The 21,491-nt window shown below is 44.0% G+C and overlaps 1 protein-coding gene across 1 annotated transcript in view; it reads right to left on the bottom strand.

Moving 5' to 3' along the window:
• MAN2B2 (mannosidase alpha class 2B member 2) overlaps nucleotides 1-21,242 on the bottom strand; it is a 369,901-nt gene extending 348,659 nt beyond the window's left edge. Inside the window, exon 1 of the mRNA XM_069203167.1 lies at nucleotides 21,035-21,242. Within this exon, the coding sequence (XP_069059268.1) occupies nucleotides 21,035-21,160 (126 nt within the window). The 5' untranslated portion in view covers nucleotides 21,161-21,242. The remainder of the gene's footprint in view (nucleotides 1-21,034) is intronic.
• Between the last annotated feature and the right edge of the window lie 249 nt (nucleotides 21,243-21,491).

Here is a 21,491-nt window from a genome sequence, read left to right as displayed (position 1 = left end):
GTTAGCTCAGCGCATGATGTTTGTCAACATATGCTAACTGTCCTGCAGAGGATATATTTTTTAGTTTTTTTTAGTGCCTGCTCACATTCTTGACTCCACACAAACGTTTTTCCTGTTTTTGTCAACTCATGAGGCGGTGCTCTTGTAGTTGTATAATCTTTAACATATCAAGAAGAATATCTAACTAATGTTAGAAAGAATAGCAGTTCTGATACATCTTGAAGAGAGGTGTGTTCATTAGTGAAGAGACTTTAGCCAAATCTGGAGACATTCCTTCCATGCAGAAAATGTGCCATAACATTTTGTGTCTTACCCAAAAGCTGAAAAATGTGAGTATCCATCAGGATACTCACATTTTTCATCTTTCGGGTAAGACCAACTTACTTAGATGTTTAAACTATTCTATCAGCACATAATCATGTTCCTGTCGAATCTTGCCACTGTAATTAATTCAGTTTTTCGCTTAATAATTTGTTTTGACTCTTGAAACTTTCAGCAGCTGAACATATTCCAAAATGTAATTGTTTATATCTAAATAGTCAACAGTACATAGAATATGTTGCTATGTACATTGACTGTTCTTAAATGTTGCTATGTATTTTGACTGTTCTCCTCTCTTCACCTTTTACATAAATAGAACTTTGAGAACACTACCGCCTCAGCTATCTCCATCTCTCAGTCACCACATTGGGCAATTTCATGCCCACACATACACAGACGTATTTGTTTTGGGAACCACAAATGTTGAAGGAACACCTGGTATTGACCGGTCACAGAGTCTATAGTATCTATTCTATAGTATCATGCGTCAATGGAGGTTATTTTCACCTTGGTTTACAGATGTATAGGCACTCTCCTATGTACCTATACCACTTGTGTATCAATTAATTTACATGAAGAGTAATTGAAGTCCATTTACATTCCCCCAAGCCTTAGAACAACAATGGATGTTTTCCTAGAATATCAATAGTAGGTTTTGTCCTGACATGAAAAGTAATTGTGCATAAACACATTAATTGTGCTGTGGCATTACTTAACAGTTCCTTGAAATTCTCCTTGTAAGACATGAATTTCTTCTTCATTAAATACAAAGGTAATTTCCTGAGTTAATTACATGATGTCTATCTTGCTAACTGGAAAATATGTACATTTGAAGAGCTTAATGTAGGACTTTTTAGGCATCTTTTCACATTTTGAAACACACAAATGATTACAAATTCCTCCACTGTCCAGCGCAAATGGAATATTTTAATGAACTACCAAAATGCTGATCATGTTGTTTTTACACAAGCCCTTTGTATCACAAATATTACTTGTTCTATGTTTTTGTTCCTAATTGGCGATCTGTTTTTGCACTTGTTTCAGAGACATTCATATTATGGTTGCAAACTCATACATATTTTCTAATTATTTATTCTTTAAATCATATTGAAGTACAATCTTTAATTAGCCTTAGTCTTATTATTTCATCACTATTGTATTTTGTAAACTCACAAAAAGATACAAGTTTTAATAACCTTGTGACAAAATAATTCAGAGATTCATCCTCACCTTTACCTGCAGTATTAAAAGAGTATCACTGAAGTCTATGTTACTTTATGGATCAAAATGTACATTGAGGCACTTGGTGAGTACTTCACATGTGCCTATTTCTAGCTCAGTATGTGTCATAATTAGGTCTTCTCCTTCACCTGCTACTAATTCAACCAGCAAGTCTCATGCTTGTTCATCACTGTGTCTTTTATGCATGGCTTTTAAAAAATGCTCAAACTTTTTGTCCATCATTCTCATCTTGGAGCTATGGTTTGCTCTTCTGTCAAACTGCATTGGTGTATGAATATTATACTAGACATATTTACTATTCCTTCCTTAAATGGATCTCCGCCATGTGTGTTGATTCTTCACTTTCTTCTGATATTTTGTTTCTCCATCTTTTTTCAATATATTGATAATATTTTATCGTTCTTTTAGTAAGCAAGTATTTTCACCTATTTATCTCTGTTTCTATACTTTTCAGCTTCAATTAGCCTGTTTTGCTGTTGCTTTGTTTTGCTTGACCTCATCATGGTTTCCTTCATTATTTTTATGAGTTTGTCCTCAGTGCCCGACTTCAATATGGCCGCCAATACTTTGTTCTGTTACATGACAGTGCTTTGTTCATGTTTGGAAATTGGCATGGCCAAATCAATACTTATTTTGTGCCAGCACAAATTAGCTCTTTTCTTTTTTTTTTCTATTAGCTCACCAGCGTATCTTGCTGTTTTCAGACTTCTGCTTTCAAAAGTAAAGCTTGATTTGCCAGCTGCTCATCACCGTTACCACACAGTTCGAGTAGGCTGCAATTTGGCAAATAGGCCCTGTATTTCCTTGCCTCACCTCTCATGCTATGTGAGTTTTCTGCTACTCGTCACCTAACTGCAGCATAATACGGAGAGACAAATTGATGAATACAGCTACACTTTACTGTCAAGGTTTGCTGGTCTGAGCATATCCAAAGGACAACAGCATCACTAAAGTAAACAATCTACGAACTATACATTATTTGCATTCTAAAATATGAAAGGAAAAGAACAACCATTATAGAATAATGCCAAAAAATGCTTATGGGCAAATCATTTTGAATTCAAGATTTAAGACATTTTTCATGATATGTGTGTCCTCATTCTTTATAAAATTGCCAAATTGTATGAGGTAATTTGTATTGTCGAGAAGTGGGTTAATTCCCAGTTTCAGATCACATACACTGTCAGTCCCCAAGGGAACCACTGTTCCTGCTACAATTTCTGCATGTGTTCTTGTGCATGATAACATCATAAACCGTGGAGCCTGGATCACATCAGCTATCAGCCAAATGTCTATGAGACCATAGAATTCCATATTTCTCTGAATATTTTAAACTTCTTTCGATAAATGCTATGGCAAACACTCATTTTGTTGCCCAAAGTGCAACACTGAAATCAAATAACCCAGTCAGATGTCTCCCAAAGAACCATGATGCAAAACAAAATTAAGAAAATCTTAACATCCTGATCATTTACATTAAAGCATTATATTGTTGTTTTCAGCTATCCCTTTGTAAGTCTGTTTATTAATCACCATCATCTGACAAGATCTGTTCGCCTGCATGGACCTATTTATCTTTGAAGTTATGAAACTTTCTACAGTGTGATAACCCAGAGTAACTCTAGTTATGAGGTGACGGAATATCAATGATAGCCAAGTCAAATGTATCAAGTTGAGGTTTGTGAGAAGGTAGCCTCTTTCTAACATTGTTACCCCCACTTTTGGCCTGTTTGTGAGTATATGTCAGAGTGTTTTTACTATCTCACTGGGATCCTACTGGCCAGGACCACAGTGCTCATAGTGAAAACCCTATTTGTCAGTGTGTTTTGCCTGTCTCACTGGGATCCTGCTAGCCAGGACCCCAGTGCTCATAGTCTGTGGCCTGAATGTGTATACCTTTGTAGTACCTAACTGTGTCACTGAGGCTCTGCTAACCAGAACCTCAGTGCTTATGCTCTCTCTGCCTTTAGATTTGTCACTATAGGCTAGTGACCACTTTTACCAATTTCAATTGGCACACTTGAACACCCTTATAATTCCCTAGTATATGGTACCTAGGTACCCAGGGTATTGGGGTTCCAGGAGATTCCTATGGGCTGCAGCATTTCTTTTGCCACCCATAGGGAGCTCAGACAAACCTTTCCACAGGACTGCCACTGCAACCAGAGTGAAATAACGCACACGTTATTTCACAGCCATTTTCACTGCACTTAACTAACTTATAAGTCACCTATTTGTCTAACCTTCACTTGCTGACGGTTAGGTGCAAAGTTACTAAGTGTGAGGGCACCCTTGCACTAGCAAAGGTGCCCCCACATAGTTCAGGGCAATTCCCCTGGACTTTGTGAGTGCGGGGACACCATTACACGTGTGCACTACATATAGGTCAATAACTATATGTAACTTCACAATGGTAACTCCAAATATGGCCATGTAACATGTCTAAGATCATGGAATTGTCCCCTCATGCCAAATCTGGTATTGAGATGCCAATCCCATGCATCCCCGGGGCTCCAGCATGGACCCCGGGTCCTGCCAAACCAGCTCTCTGGGGTTTTCTCTGCAGCTACAGCTGCTGCCAACCCACAGACAGGGTTCTGCCGTCCTGAGGTCTGGGCAGCCAAGGAAGGCAGAACAAAGAATTTCCTCTCTCTGAGAGAGGGTGTTACACCCTCTCCCTTTGGAAATAAGTGTTAAAGGCTGGGGAGGGGTAGCCTCTGGAAATCCTTGCATAAGCCAGTGTACACCGGTTTATGGAACCCCCAGTCCCTGCTGTGGCGCAAAACTGGACAAAGGAAAGGGGAGGGACCACTCCCCTGTCCATCACCACCCCAGGGGTGGTGCCCAGAGCTCCTCCAGTGTGTCCCAGGCCTCTGCCATCTTGGACCCAGAGGTGTGAGGGCACTCTGGAGGCCTCTGAGTGACCAGTGCCAGCAGATGATGTCAGAGACCCCTCCTGATAGGTGCTTACCTGACGAGGTGGCCAATCCTCCTCTGAGGGATATTTAGCGTCTCTCCAGTGGGCTTTTCCGCAGATAACGACTTGCAAGAATTCACCAGAGTTCCTCTGCACCTCTCTCTTCGACTTCTGCCAAGGATCGACCGCTGACTGCTCCAGGACGCCTGCAAAACTGCAACAAAGTAGCAAGAAGAATACCAGCGACATTGTAGCACCTAATCCTGCTGGCTTTCTCAACTGTTTCCTGGTGGTGCATGCTTTGTGGGCTGCCTGCCTTCATCCTGCACTAGAAGAAGTCTCCCGTGGGTCAATGGAATCTTCCCCCTGCTCCAGCAGGCACCAAACTTCAGCGTCACCGGTACTCTGGGACCCCTCTCATCCGGAAGAGCGTGGCCCCTGGAACACAGGTGGTGGACCCCAAGTGACCCAGACTGTCCAGTGGTCCAACTGTCACAATTTGGAGGAGGTAAGTCCTTGCCTCCCCTCTACAGTCAGTAATCCTGTGCACCGCGTGAAAAGCAGCTACTAGGGCTTCTGTGCACATTTCCATGAAATCATTCATGCACAGCCAAGCCTAGGTCCCCAGCACTCTGCCCTGCGATGCTCAGCTCCCTGAGTTGATCTCCGGCTTCGTGGGACCCTCTTCTGCAGTGTTGACATGACCGCCGTGTTCAGACTTCTTGAACCCGTGTTCAAGTACTTCTGCGGGTGCTACCTTCTTGTGCATGGGCTCTCTACGTTGCTGAGGGCCCCCACTGTCTCCTCTCCCAAGTGACGACATCCTTGTCCTTCCTGGGCCCGGGCAGCACCCTTTTTCTTCAAACGCGACTCTTGCAGCTTGCAAGGCTTGTTTGCGGTCTTTTGCCAAAGAAACAACTCTGCATCCTCCAGCCCTCCGTGGCACATCTTCTGCACAAAGGAGAAGTTCCTAGCACCTTTCGTTGTTGCAGAATCTTCAGCTTCTTCCATCCGGAGGCAGGCATTTTGCACCTTCATCCAGGGTTTAGTGGGCTCCTGACCCCCCCCCAGCCCCCCACCCCCCCCCCCGCCCCCCCAGACACTTTCACGACTTTTGGACTTGGTCCCCTTCCTTTGCAGGTCCTCAGGTCCAGGAATCCGTCTTTAGTGCTTTGCAGTCTGTTGTGGTCTTTGCAAAATCCTCTATCACGGGTTTAGTGTGTTTCTGGGGATATAGTAGTACTTTACTCCTAATTTCCAGGGTCTTGGGGTGGGGTATCTTGAACACATTTAGTGTTTTCTTACACTCCCAGCGACCCTCTCCATTCGTGGTCCGCATTACACTTTCTTAGTATATGGTTTGTGTTGCCCCTAGGCGTATTGCATCCTATTGTATTCTACAATGTTTGCACTACTTTCTGACTGTTTTACTTACCTGATTTTGGTTTGTGTGTATATTTTGCGTATTTTACTTACCTCCTAAGGGAGTATATCCTCTGGGATACTTTTGGCACATTGTCACTTAAATAAAGTACCTTTATTTTTAGTAACTCTGAGTATTGTCTTTCTTATGATATAGGACCTCTATGACATAAGTGGTATAGTAGGAGCTTTGCATGTCTCCTAGTTCAGCCTAAGCTGCTCTGCTATAGCTACCTCTATCAGCCTAAGCTGCTAGAACACTACTAATCTACTAATAAGGGATAAATGGACCTGGCACAAGGTGTAAGTATGATCAGGTACCCACTGTAAGCCAGGCCAGCCTCCTACAAGGTTTAAGACAGTGAATACCTTGCAAATACGCATATAAAGTTACCTTGTGTTGCTTGATATTATTATGCAACCTCCTCACTTTCCATGGAAAGCATTTAACTTCACCTTCTCCTGCCTCAGTAGGTCACACTATTTTTATTATTTGGCATTTTGTAGAGCACATGCAAAGGCCCTGACACAAGAGAGTGCTTACCTTAGAGTAAATGTAACAGTAGCATAAGTAAAAACAAAATGCAATGATCATAGATATAAGTGGTTGGAACATAGCCATAACTGCAGGGGGAAAGAAATCAGATTTATACACATAGATGCAACATAGCATAATCATATACGTGGTCTTTCAACAACCACAAAGAAGTGTGTAGAGTGCCCAGTCGGAGGAAATAAAATCAGAGAATAAACCAAAATGTCAATGTCAAAATATTAAAAAAATTCATATCCTCTAGGGTTCAAAAGCACAAAAGAACCAGGTTAGGTGAGATATATCCAGTGGTAGAGGAGAAGTGGTGATCAAGAAGGAGGCAATTATTTTCTTCTTTGAAAGATGGGAATGGTTTAATGGTGCGGATGGGACAGAATAACATTCATTACTCTATAAGAACTGATTGTTTAAGACATGGATTTCCAGCAAGTCTCTAAATGGTGCAGCAGGTGGTGACCCCTGGAGGTATTCAACTTCTGTACCAAGCAGTGAGAGTGGTTCGAAAGTAGGAGTTTATTTACTAAGCATGCCAGTTAGAATATGTTCTTACCATCAACAGGGAGCCACCACAGGAAGACCATTATAGGGATGATGTGTTCTGAATGATTCCCAGAGAACAAAAAACTGCTGTATGCAATAAGGCATTCAATGAGGCAAGACGAATTTAAGGAGAACATTTCTGTAGTCAAGTCGATAGCTTGGGTCACATCTTTCAGGTTTATGCAGATTGAGACGCAAGTCCATAATGAAGAGATTTAACATTATCTATGTTGGATAATGAGGAGCCAAGAAAGCTGATAGAGTCAAGTAAACCTGAAGCTCCAGCTACCATTAAAAAGGACTGAGACGTAGGAGGAGATCCGGGAGCGGGGAGGAAATCCTGCGGTCAGTGAGAAGGGGAAAGACATCCTGAAGGCGGTGGGGGCCGGGCATGGCAGAAGCAGGCAGGGGGAGAATGGGGGAGGCAGGAAAGAAGCAGGTGGGAGGGCAGAGCGGCGCTGGAGGCAAAAAAGATGGCAAAGGATCAGAAATAAGGCCAAAGGTGGCAAAAGACAGCAAGAGTCAGAAAGAGACAAACAAAGGATAAGAGATAGCAGCAAAGAAAGGAAGAGTTGGAGAGAGGCAAAAACGTGAAACAAGAACTTGCAATGCAATGGGTCTCACGTTTGCTTGAGTTAGAGCTATTGGCGCTATAAATTCATAAATGGACTTTTCTTGCCACATAAATTGGTCAGCCCTGCCTCATAATTTGTTTTTTTTTCCTGACACATAATGCCAGTGGTCCTGCATATAACTAAAGCACCTCCATTTACCTCCTTCCTGTATCTGCAGCCAAAAAAGAAAATGTTGCCATTTAGCAACGTAATTTAAATCTGACATGCTAATTCCAATAGAATACCACTTTAACCACCCCACTATCAGACTTGCTGGCTGGCTAATACAATCCCCAAAACAAGACAGCCACAGGGGAGAAACGAGAGAAATAAACTAGAAGGGTCACACAAACATATCAAGAGTGTTCAAACAGTCATATTGTAATAAGGATGTTAAGTTGGCCTGAATCATGGTCACAGCAGCAATAAGGAGAGATTAATAAAACATATACCATTATCATATAAATCCAATAAAAACCTTTATCAGAAAACAACATTTGCCATTAGACTGTAAGGCTCAGAACGGCCCCCAGAGGACACTACAAGGAAAATAGCATTTGTAAGAAACATGGTAAGGTTCTATATAGTTAGCCCCTAGAGGGCATAATCACATTAAAAAGAGAATGACAAAGTATTGCAGTGTAACCGTATATTTAGCCCCTAGAGGGCGTGGTGCCCTACACATTTACAGGGCGAGCAGGCCTACTGCAAGAATATCACAAACTACTCTGAGCTGTAAAACACAAGTTCCACCCATGAGAGGGGTTGAAAAGACACTGAATGGAGGGAGGGGTTATTATTTTGAGGTCCCACTAATCTAGTGTGGTGACCCAGAATGATCTATACAGAAAGAGTAGGTTGTGGTGAACGTTTTGAAGGTGGTCCTATTGTACCAGGACCACCACAGGCTGAGTTATGAGAAAAAATGTTTTGTAAAAGAATACCCTTCAAAGCATTATGGGGGACCGAGTGCAGCAAATATTGTAGTATGTTGACTGTAATGCTCAGAACAGCCCCTATAGGACACCGCAATAAAAATACAATTTGTAAGAAACATGGTCATGTAACCATTTAATTAGCTCCTAGAGAGCATAACCACATGACAACAGAATGGCACAAAATAATGTAGTGCAACCGTATATTTAGCCTCTAGACAGCGTAGTGCCTTGTACGTTTTCAGGCCTAGCAGGCCTACTGAAATACTAAGGCCCTCAGAACACAAACTACTCCAAGCTGTAAAACAAAAGTTCCCAGCCATAAGAGAGCTTAAAAAGAGACTGAATGGCGGGAGGTGTTACTACTGTGGGTCCCAAATAACCTAGCATAGGGACCCAATAGATAACCTAAACAGAAAGAGTGTTGGCGCTGGTCCCATTGGGTCCTAGGACCACCACAGGCTGATTTATTGGCAAAAATGTTTTGAATAAGAATGCTTGCAAAGCATTACGGGATGGATTTTCCCAAGTGCAGTGAATATTGTAGTATTGGCTCTTCCGCTGTGCTGGGAGAGCTGCAGTGTAGATTTCTGTGTTTTTTACATAAAGCATTTATCAATTATAAGTGTTTTTGGGAAAGCTATGGAGTGTGAAGGGGACAGCCAAAAGAAATTACTCTGATTAGGTGTAGGAGGCTGGCCAGGTGTGGTGCGTACCTATGGTACTTACACCTTATACCAGGTCCAGTTATCACTTATTAGTGTAGTGTAGTCAGTGTCTAGAAGCAAGGCTCTCTAGAAGTAGCTGTGGATGAACAGCCAAGGCTTATCTAGGAGACATGCAAAGCTCATGCAATACCTCTGTAGTCACAAAGTACTCACTGAAAGTCAGAAAGAAAACACTCACTTATAAAAAAATAAAGGTACTTTATTTTGGTGACACCAATACCAAAAATACCATAGAGGCTATACTCCCTTAGGAGGTAAGTAATACACAAATGATGTACACTACTTGCAGATATAGCCATAAAAACAGTTAGACGACAGTGCAATTACTTTAAATCACATAGGAAGAAATGAGCCTAGGTGGAGCACAAACAATATACCAAGAAAGTGGAATGTGAAAGTCAGTCCCCCACCTAGGTAGGTGTAGTGTGTAGAGGAGAGCTGCGAGTACTAAGAAAGCCCAAAGGTAAGTACCACAACCCACCCCAGCGACCAGGAAATCAGGAGTAAATCACAGTTAGTTTCATAGAACATACACAGAGAAGAAAAGAAAAATTATGCAAAACCCAGAAGAGACTGCAATACACCAGCAGTGAATTCCTGGACCAGAGGACCTGTGAAAGAGGGGATCAAGTCCAAGCAGCACAGTCCAGGAAGAGCAGTAGCCCCTACCCACTAGGATGAAGGTGCAAGAAGTGAACCACTGGTGAAGACGAAGACTCAGCATTGCACCCAGGAAGAAAAAGTCAGGTTCCTGGATGGTGCAGGTGATGTCCGACGCTGGAATGAAGATTGCAGTCTGGTTTGCGTCGTCGGATTCCACAAACAAGCCTTGGCACGTGCAAAACTCGTGGTTAGCGAAAAGTGGAGCTGCCGGGGACCAGGAAGGCCCAGGTGGACTCTACCCAGGAGGGAGAGTCAGAGGGGGCCCTCAGCAACACAGAGCCCAAAGAAGCCCAGGCGGCACCCACAGGACGGGGACAGGAGTGTCACAGAAGAGGCCCATGCAGCACTATGAGAAAGGCTCCCACACCGCCGGAGAACCACTCAGGGAGCTATGTGTGGCAGAAAGGAGTGCTGGGGGCTGGAGCTTCAAGATGCCTGAATATCTTGATCTTGGAGGAAAGATGCCAATGCGCCTTGGCAGCTGCAAAGGACGTGGTGCACAGGAGTACTGTCCTGCATGGGCAGGCAAGGGCTTACCTCCACACAAGTTGGAAGAGAGGACCGTTGGGCCACTTCAGTCCACCACCAGTGATGCAGGATCCACGCAGATCAGCAGGAGAGGGGATCCACGCAGCCGGTCGTCGTTGCAGATGGTGCCTGCAGAAACAGGGGAGTGACTCCTTCACCCCAAGGGAGATTCCTTCTTCCTTCTGATGCAGGCTGAAGACGGGCTGCCCTCAGAGGGTGTACGACTGGGGAAATGTTGCAGTGGCTGGAAGGAATCGTGGATACAATGTTGCAGAAGGCGTCTTGCTTCTCTGTTGCAGCTTGCGGGGTCATGGAGCGTCCAGATGCAGTTTCTTCGGTCAGAAGTTGAAGTGGAGAGTGCAGAGGATTCCTGCTGGAGTCTTGCAATCCGAATCTGAGGAACCACCCAAAGGAGAAACCCTAAATAGCCCTGAAAGGGGGATTGGTCACCTAGCTGGGTGACCACCTATCAGGAGGGGGCTCTGACATCACCTGCTGGCACTGGCAACTCAGATGCTCCCAGAGTTCCCGGTCAACATGGAATCCAAGATGGCAAAACCCAGGGACCCTCTGGAGGAGCTCTGAGCACCACCCTTGGCGTGGTGAGGGACAGGGGAGTGGTCACTCCCCTTTCCTTTGTCTAGTTTCGCTGCAGAGCAGGGACTGAGGGTCCCTAAACAGGTGTAGAATGGTTTTTGCAAGGAGGGCACCAACTTTGCCCTTCAAAGCATTGCCAGTGGCTTGGGGAGGCTACCCCTCCCCAGCCTGTAACACCTATTTCCAAAGGGAGAGGGTTTTCCACCCCTCTCCCAAAGGAAATCCTTTGTTCTGCCTTCCTGGGCTTGAGCTTCTCAAGCAACAGGAGGGCAGAAACCTGTCTGGGAGGTGGCAGCAGCTTGGGCTGACTGGAACCCCTCAGAAGGTTGAAATGGCAATACTAAGGAGCCCCCAAAGTGCTTGGAATCATACTACCAATGCTTGCAAAAGCCTTGGGGTATGAATCTAACATGTTTGATACCAAACATTCCTATGTTCGGAGTTACCATTAAGACCTGTTAGAAATAGGGTCTTTGGTTGGCAGTCAGGTTACCCCCTGTCCAAGCAAGGACCCTCACTCTAGTCAGGGTAAAAGAGAATCACTCTCAGCTAACCCCCGCTCACCCCCTTGGTAGCTTGGCACAAGTAGGCAGGCTTAACTTCAGAGTGCTAGGTGTAAAGTATTTGTACCAACACACACAGTAACTTAATGAAAACACTACAAAATGACAACACAGGTTTTTAAAAATAGAAAATATTTATCCAAACAAAACAAGACCAAAACGACAAAAATCCAACATACACAAGTCAAGTTATTAATTAAAATAAAAAAAGTGTCTTCATGTTCTTTTAAACACAACGCTAATGCTGTTAGCGTGAAAATGTACCTGGGTCATGTCAAAAATAACCCTGCACGTGCGAGTGTGCGTCGAAATCAGCCTGCAATGCGTCGATATCACTCACAAGCGAGACCGTGTGTTGTTTCTCCTTCGGTCGGGTCGGCGTGCATAATTTCTTCTCTCTGCAGGAGAGCGATGCGTCGATCCGGACAAGCACTCTCGGGTCTGGGCAGGCTTTGCATCGTTTTTTACACGTCCAGCGAGGTTTGCGTCGAAAATCCTGCCGCATGGTGATCCAAAAACCGCGCACTATGGGTTGCGATCTCACCAGCCTCCTTCAGCAATGCTGCGAGTCGTTTCTCCAGCCGCATGCAACGATCTCCCAGCTGCGCTGCAGACGGAGCGTCGATTTCAGCTGGGAAGCCGGCAGCGCGTTCTTTTTCCGGAGGTTGCGTCAAAATTTTCTCAACATGGCGATCTGCGTGGATTTCTCAAACATGGCCTGCCAGCTACTCCTTTCAAGGCCCCAGGAACTGGATAGGGCTCCACTTGGCAGGGCAGGAGTCTCAGCAGAGGCTGCAGGTGCTGGCAGAGAGAAGTCTTTGCTGTCCCTGAGACTTCACAACAGGAAGCAAGCTCAATTTCAAGCCCTTGAGAGTTCTTCACAAGCAGGAAGGAACGCAAAGTCCAGTCTTTGTCGTCTTGCACAGGCAGAAGCAGCAACTGCATGATAGCTCCACAAAGCACGGTCACAGGCAGGGCAGCTCTTCTTCCTCAGCTCTTCTCCAGGCAGAGGTTCCTCTTGGTTTCCAGAAGTGATCTAAAGGCTGTGGTTTTGGGTGCCCTTCTTATACCCATTTTGCCCTTTGAAGTAGGCTTGTTTGTGAAATCCTGCCTTGCCTAGGCCAGGCCCCAGACACACACCAGGGGGTTGGAGACTGCATTGTGTGAGGGCTGGTACTGCCCTTTCAGGTGTGGGTGACCACTTCTCCCCTCCCTCCTCGCACTGATGGCTCATCAGGATATGCAGGCTACACCCCAGCTCCCTTTGTCTCACTGTCTAGAGAGAGGTGCAAACAGCCCAACTGTCTAACTGACCCAGATCCAGGTAATCCACAAACAGGCAGAGTCACAGAAATGGTATAAGCAAGAAAATGCTCACTTTCTAAAAGTGGCATTTTCAAACACACAATCTTAAAATCAACTTTACTAAACTTTAATCATATTTAAAGGCAGCCCCTATGTTAATCTATGAGAGTGAAATCCGAATTTAGAAGTATTTCACTGTTAGGACATGTAAAACACATTAGTATTGTCCTACCTTAAACATACACTGCACCCTGCCCATGGGGCTACCTCGGGCCTACCTTAGGGGTGTCTTACATGTAAAAAAAAAAAAAAAGGGAAGGTTTAGGCCTGGCAAGTGGGTACACTTGCCAAGTGGAACTGGCAGTTTAAAACTGCACACACAGACACTGCAGTGGCAGGTCTGAGCCATGTTTACAGAGCTACTAATGTGGGTGGCACAACCAGTGCTGCAGGCCTACTAGTAGCATTTGATTTACAGACCCTGGGCACCTCTAGTCCACTGTACTAGGGACTTACCAGTAAATCAAATATGCCAATCATGGATGAACCAATTACATACACATTTTGTATAGGAGCACTTGCACTTTAGCACTGGTTAGCTGTGGTAAAGTGCGCAGAGTAACAAAAACAGGAAAAACAGAGTCCAGCACACATCAACAACCTGGGAAACAGAGGCAAAAAGTTAAGGGAGATGACGCCAAGGATGCCAAGTCTAACATGACCTATGTCCAGTATACGCGTAAAATGGCATCCCCGCACTCACGAAGTCTGGAAAAATGGGCCTGAAGTTCATGGGGGCACCTCTGCTAATGCAGGGGTGCCCTCACACAAAGGTACTTTGCACCCTGCCCTCTGGGCTGGCAGGCCTGCCATTGGGGTGACTTATAAGTGACCTGGTGCAGTGAAAAATGGCAGTGAAAGGGTGCTTGCACCTTTTCACGCAGGCTGCAATGGTAGTCCTGCAGAACCCTTTGCTTGGGCAGCCTATGGGTGGCAAAATATATGCTGCAGCCCATAGGGATCCCCTGGAACCACAATACCCTGGGTACCTAGGTACCATATACTAGGGACTTATAATGGGGCACCAGTGTGCCAATTGTGCGTGAAATACAGACTTTTGGGAGAGAGAGCATAATCACTGGGGCCCTGGTTAGCAGGATCCCAGTGAACACAGTCACACACATTGACATCAGGCAGAAAAAGGGGGTAACCATGGCAAGAAAGAGGGTACTTTCCGACATTAGGTAACAGCGCTCCAATACCGCAGATGAAGTTTATGCTGTTCGGGCTCCGAGGGCCTTGGCTGCCATGGAGCCCAAAGGGGAGAGACAAAAGAAAAAAATTATTCACCCAGGCTGAAGTATATAGGCAATCATGCAATTATCCATCTAACAGGGTCAGTCTGCAAAGTGGTAACAAAACTGCCCCAAGGCAGGACAAATGTAAAGCAATTACCAATGACATCAAGGAATTTTTGAAAGGCAATCCCACAAACGAGTGAAAGTGATGGGTGTGAGGTGGGAGTGGTTAAAAGCCCACAATACCTACAACAGGTCAAAGCGCTTGCATGCTTGACCTAAAAGGCAGCAGAAAGGAGGCAGATCTCATCTCATGACCTTTTCTGTAAATCGACCACACAGAACGCCACAAACCACCTCATCTACTATCTACTTAGCACCAACACAGCCTTGAACACACAGATATCCAACTTTATCGCTGTAGCCTGAACCAGCTACAAGACCATCTCCCTTGGTTACTTCGATCTCCCAGAAGATACATTCACCAAGATCATGAAGGATACCGTCTTCAGCCTGCAGGTTATTGCTCAGTTCATCAAGCTCCATAATAACTTCCTGATCCTAACTGCAAGATCAAACTCACCTGCCACCAACCACCACCTTTTATCTCATATACCAGTATCCCTCTGACTTTAGCAACGACAATGACCAGATCCTTCAAGCAATTGCTGCCAGATGCTCTCCATGACAACTTGATGTCCACATTAAAAGCACCTGATGCCAATACCAATATTTACACCTTCCTGCTGGACTCTGATCACATCCTAAATATGACCGGCGAAGTCCACACCTTCATCAACAACTGTTCGGTGCTGGCTAAGCCCCCCGCATCAAAGAGCATCCAAGAAGTCATTCACAGAAAATATGCAATCCAACAGCAGGAGAAAGAGACAGGAAACACAACACTGACAAACCTAAACTCTCTTTGCATTGCCCTAAAACAGCTCACTACAAAGACTTACCAGCCTGCTGCAAGATAATTCACTGGGATGCCTGAAACAGAAGCCATGGAGCTGATCAAGTCAGCAATGTACAAACCCAGTGTCAGATCCTCCTATGGAACACTATAAAAGCAAAGCAATCAATCACTCAAAATGCAACGTAGACAAGAACTGATAGTACACTGGCAATATACATGCAATCTGGCAAGACTTGTCTAATGTCTTAAAAAGGACAAAAATGATTTCATTCCATCTAGTATAGTTAACTTATCTCAAGTGAAGCCATGACCCATTTACTTAACTGAGGCAAAATGTCTCCTGCAATGGCTCCTTCCAAAATACCCTCAAGGTAGGACAGATCTTCCTTCCCTGAAGAAGCCTAACCAGGATTCCAATGACTATGCAAATTAGAGTCTGATCACCCATTCTTGGGGAAAGTCATTGAGAAGGACACTGACAATCAACTCCACTGCAGGATCAAAAGCAATGTCCTCCTTTAAGACTACCAGTCTGGTTTTAGACCAGAATACAGTACACAGTTAACAATCATCCATTGACAAACCAGGCTGAGCCTTGCCTTGACTGTCAAACATGAAAGTACTCCAAAGGCAAGCAAACGAAAGTAGAACACAGGATCACTCAAATATAGCATTAAGTGCCTTTTAAGCCAGACTGCATCCCCCCTCTTACATAGGTGTACCTCTCAACTACTACCACAGGCTGGGTTTTTTGGTTGTACAAAATGATGGAGGAACTGTTTCCCCTATCTGTGAATGACTTCAGGGATAACTTTAAGTACGACCTTGGTAGGCCCATCTACCCAAAGGCATTGGGGACACTGCTGCAAAATGATAACACACGTAATCATTTAACCAAAGACACAGACTCAGATATTTTGATTTCATTAACAAGTTTATTACATTCTACAGTGCTTGCACCAAATCGACTCTGCACGGTTCCTGACGGCCCCAGATGTTCTACAGATTCTGCAGGTTTTCTACACCCTGTCTGGGCCTGTCCCCCCATACAGTACTTCTGGTCTGATGGTGCTGCTACGATTTTCAAAATCATTGACACTGGAATCCGGTATGTGTCACTTCCCATGGTCCTAGGCAATGTTTCTCATATTCCTTGCTCTAAAATCAAACTACTGGCCTTACTTTTGGTGTCCGCCCGATGCCGCACGGCATGTTTTTCCCCAACATGCACTGCGCCGCTGTTTATGTTTTTTTTAAAAAAAAAAAAGCTTTTTGGATTGTTGTAAATAAATTAACCATTTGGTTGAAAAGTATTATTGACTATATATGTCTAAGGAATATTGTTTGTGTAATATGATGTTGTCAGACCTCAATATGTATTTTATTATGTATTCTGTTTATTTAGATTTGAACCTATTCAACAAATACCAATTAAAGATATCAAAATAAACACACTATCATGAAAGATCTACTCAGCATAAAAATAAACGTAGGAGCAGGAGTCTGTCAGATGAGTTGGATATTTCCATATATCCCCAAGAAATTAACAAAGTCAAACACATAGCTAAAGCCTCAGGTTAAATCTGATTTCAAATCTCACAAAAGTTATGAAGAAACAGGCAAGGTGAGAAAGCAACCAGGCATTATTTTAAATGCGTTATTCGGCCTGGCATTCAGGACAAGACAATTCACACAGCCTAGCAATTATCCACAAGTCAATCACAAATATAAGGAACATTTCCCAAGTGTAAGAAATTGGAATGTTATTTGGGCTGGGCAACTACCCACCTCATTGATCAATCACAACTTTTGTTAGGGTGAACTCTCAAAGTCACTAAATTAACTTGAGCTCAAGTCCCTGGTAGCTTTGGCACAGAGCAGAAGGGCTTAACTTAGGACAATGTGTAAAAATATGTATGCAGTACCAAAACAGTAATAAGGTCAAAATGGAAAATAGTTAAAATACCAAACCAAATGAGAAAAATAGAGTACAATTTAATAAACAAAATGACACTAACTGATAAAAATCCAATAAGGGGAACCGCTGATATGAATTTTTTAGGTTTTAAGTAGAAATAGCAGCAAAAGGTGCATATGATAGGTCCCTGTCTACAGTGACCATTGCCTAAGTGCAATTTGAGGCTAAGTGTGATGGATGGTGGGTCGGATACACCAATCAGGTATATCCTGGTCAAAGATTTTACCTCCTTAGTCCTTTAAGTCCAATCAACCACAAGAGCACACTTCTACAGCCCACCTAGGCCCACAGGGGGAAACAATTAGAGACTCACTGGGTGCCAGACAGGCTTACATCAAGTTCCCGTGCAGGCCCAGTTGTTACTGGTCAGCTCGGCGATTGTAGAAAAGGCCTCCTTTGGTGTGGTGTGGTGTGGTGTGGTGTGATCAGCCTTACAATCCTTGAAGTCAACTTCTTTGACCTGGGTATAAAAGGAAGCAGGTCCAGTCCTTCAGGCCTCGTCTTAGGTCACAGACAGCATGTGCAGTCCTCTTCTGTTCTTCTTGAAGTCCAACAGTGTTCTTTATTGGGAAAGGGAGCTCAGAACAAAGTATGTCCTGGTGAACATAGGGAACCAGATCTTTGCATAACTGCCTCTGTACGTATCCTGGATGACTCCTTTATTAGCTGGATCGCAAAGGTTAGGATTAAAAACTGGTTGCTCCTATCTCAGGAGCAACCTTAGAGGGGTATCAGGGAGTTATAAAGATTCACTGTGCCCCCACATGAGTTGATGCCATCAACAGATGTGTGGGGGGGGGGGGTGTTGGTGAATCCCTACGTTCACAAGGACATACTTTATTCTGAGCTCCCTTTCCCAATAAAAAGTTGTTGTTTTTTCAGGCTAAGGTAGAGACCACTTGGTTAGTACCATCTTAACACGACGGGGCAGACCGACCAAGGATGAAGCATACCACAATTATGTGGGTGAGGCCTTTCCGTCCATAAATAACATTTGTCCACACAGGGGTAACAGTGGAGAACTAGCACATAGGAGATTATGACTCTGCAAGCTAAGGGTGTGACTCACATACTTGCCCTACCTTGGTGTGCGGCTTAAGTATCGGATTAGGAGACTGTGGGGCAGGGTTGATCTCTCCTACCTCTCTTTTTGTGGTTTTATGATGAACAAGAATTGCCTTAACACCATGTTCTCTTCCTTTCAAGTGCACCCCAAGTGTTAGGTGTGTACCCAGCAGATTTGTCAAGCACAATTTGGAACTCAAGTAGGATTTGGCACAGTAGTGTCAAAAATGATTCACCCAGCTCTTCTGCTAAACTCAAAGACGTCATCCCTGCCCGTTCAGATTGACCTGTCAATCACAGTGATCTATTATGTATCTCTTGGAGGAATTTCACACCTTTTTTGCACATCCGTTCTAATGCAGGGAAAAGGTAACTTTCTAAAAGTTATTATGTATTAAAAATCCAACTTCACCATTGAATTGGATTTTTAATAACTATTAACAACAGTTGTGTAATTATTGTTCTAGCTAGTTTTGTTCCTGAGATACAGTATTAGGAATTTAATCACTGCTCTGGGTTTTTACTTAGGACAGCTAGGCCTGCAAAGGAGAAAAATAGCTTTTGGGTGCTAGTCACTGTAGGAGAACATGTTAACATTACATTTGTTCTGATCCTACTTTTAAATACTATCCACCCTGCCTTGTGGGCTACTGTTCCCACATGGGTAACTTATGTTTATTTAGAGGGAGGTTTTGACCTGTCAAAGGGGTTTGTTTTGACAGGTCGAATTGCAGTTTTCACACTGCTACAGTCAGACTACACTGGTAGGCCAGAAGCCATGTTTGCACCTCAGTTGTAGTGAATGGCACAATAGGTGTGCAGTCCACAGGTGGACTTTAACTTCCAGGTCCTAGGTACATCTTCTACCATATACTAGGGACTTATAGGTAGGATAAATATAAGTAGTTAGAAATATGCCAATTCCACCATGTTTAAAACAAGAAAATATACATGGTCCAGCAAGAGGCAAAAATTCCAGGGTGACCATTCAGGAAAGGCATAAGCAAGTCACAAGCAATGAATATGATAAACCGACCACCAAAATACCATCTCTCCATCAATCGGACTGCTGCATAAGTTTAGGCAGGTCACATAATCTGGCGCTCACCATAACCTCAATCATAAGCAAAGAACATCTTTCCAATTCAACCACCAACTTAAACCTGAGGTCCATCAGGGTCTATTTCTTTAGAAGTCCCAATAAGAATAAAGAGATAAAGCAAAAATGAAGACTGAAATCCAGCCCTCTGTATTTTCCAGTGTCCGGTACATTCTGCAATCATTCCATCTATCATGGGTGCATTTTCCTATCGGCGCAAGGACCTAGAGCTCCAAAGCAGGTATCATTTTGATTGGGCAGTTGTTGAAGCTACCAAAGCATAAATGCGTTCCATTGTTGGCAGGAGTGCTGGAGTCATAGCGAGCAGCACCTTCAATGCCTTGGCTTCTAGACACTGCGTGGTAGAACGCACGTGCCTGAGGTCCCTTGCACCGCTTGCGAATGGCCTCCATTTCTCCCAGGCAGGCCCACTTCTGAGGTGGTCACCTGGAGGACAGATACACAGACCAGCGGTCCACCCCTCAAGACCAGAAGGTGGAATCGGGACCAGGGTCAATACAATTACCTTGACAAGAGTCAGCAGCGCCGGCTGAGCCAGAAGGCTGGTGCCAAGGGCCGTTTCTCAGGCCTCATTGGTCAGGAAGTTACTACTGCTGGGCGGAAGCAGTTTCTGGACACTATGAGAAGAAATCGATACCCCCAAGATGAAAATGAGAAAGAGCCATGATATAAGCGTAATAACAAAGGTGTGTCCGTTTTTTTAGTCGCAGGTTTAGGAAGCACTCCTCTAGGGTAGTAAGAAAAAGTCTAACATTTTAATATTTTAAGACCATGCTTCAGCTCACTGCTGACTATGGTGACTGCTATCACATGCAAAAGAGAGCTGTGTGGTTCGGAAAGCTTATATGTTGTATCTTTTTAGTAGATCTTTTGTTGATCTGATAAAATATATCACACCACACGGGGTAACTCGTGCAAACAATTTTAACATCTTACTGTGGAGCACTTAATCTTACGACTAGGTTGAGTTTAGGCTGGAACACATACTTGCGGTTGTTTTGTTACTGAAAGAGGTAGACACGCCTTGTATAAGAGCAAAACAATCGCGCAGAGGGAGCTTACAAACCTATTCCTCGAGTGACAATAAAAACCCACATCACGGATTGCTAACAGCAGAAAAAATTAAGTGCTTAACTTGGTGATATGTGCTAACTTTAGGACAGGTGCGTCCGCTTTTTCACTTATCTAGTTAAATAATGAGCAACATAACCCTACATGGGAAAATATATGTGCTCCGTTCACGAAAAAAATGGGACAAAGTCTTATGAATGTACACCAGTGAACGTAAACTGCATTAATATGTAGGCTGGATGTACTTGCAACAATATATCAACATTTTGCGCCTCCAAGGAGGTTTAAGATTAAGTGGTTTTGGGACGGGCTGCTAAAATCAACGGAGAGGATTTTTTTGCAGGGCGATAAAGCTTTCGTGTTGATGGTTGGAGTGCAAAGTACAGAGAAGCTGACACACTTTAAAGGGTGGTGCTTTGTGCGGTATGACAATGCAACACTTTCAGTCCTATCTTTTTAGTTAACACCATTGGAGTCTCGCACTTGTACTATTAACTCACGAGTTACACATATCACGAAGCCCACAGCCAGCAACAGACCGACGACGGGTTGTGAACGCAGTATCTGTGCAAGGACCAGCTGTTCAGGAGACTACTACTCGTCAGGGTTGCACCATGGTACATGTTTACAGCTCCAGTTGTAGTGTTATTATTACCTGCACGGTGTACACCCAACCCACGTCCATGTGGCTATGCGGAAGTACGAAAACTCTGGTGTGTTCTGCTGTGCGGGAGCTCGTCGCACTCAGCAGACATAGGGACACCAAAGCAATTAGAAGCATGGTCAGCTCCCTGCGGACGCAGCACCGCTAGAGAACTCTTTGCATTAACTAGCAGTAACAATGTACATACTTCCTCAATAGCAGCAGCGCTAAACCTAGAAGAAGGACTAGCGTGGTACGTGCAGTCAGGATAAGTGAAAATGTGCCGTCCATCACTGAAAAGTATTAGTTAACGTTATACCTCACGACATAATCAGTTGCACAGGCGTCCATAGTATGAAATGCTAAATGATTACTAGAGAAATTGAGTACTTTGTGTCTTGTTTAATATTGTATTGTGAATATATTCAAAGCACTTTAATTTTTATTCTGCATTACTCTTAGCCCATCC

Source organism: Pleurodeles waltl, chromosome 1_2, assembly GCF_031143425.1.
Source record: "Pleurodeles waltl isolate 20211129_DDA chromosome 1_2, aPleWal1.hap1.20221129, whole genome shotgun sequence".
Lineage (NCBI taxonomy): Eukaryota > Metazoa > Chordata > Amphibia > Caudata > Salamandridae > Pleurodeles > Pleurodeles waltl.
Note: the sequence above shows the minus strand (reverse complement) of the source record. Positions and strands in the feature narration are given on the sequence as shown.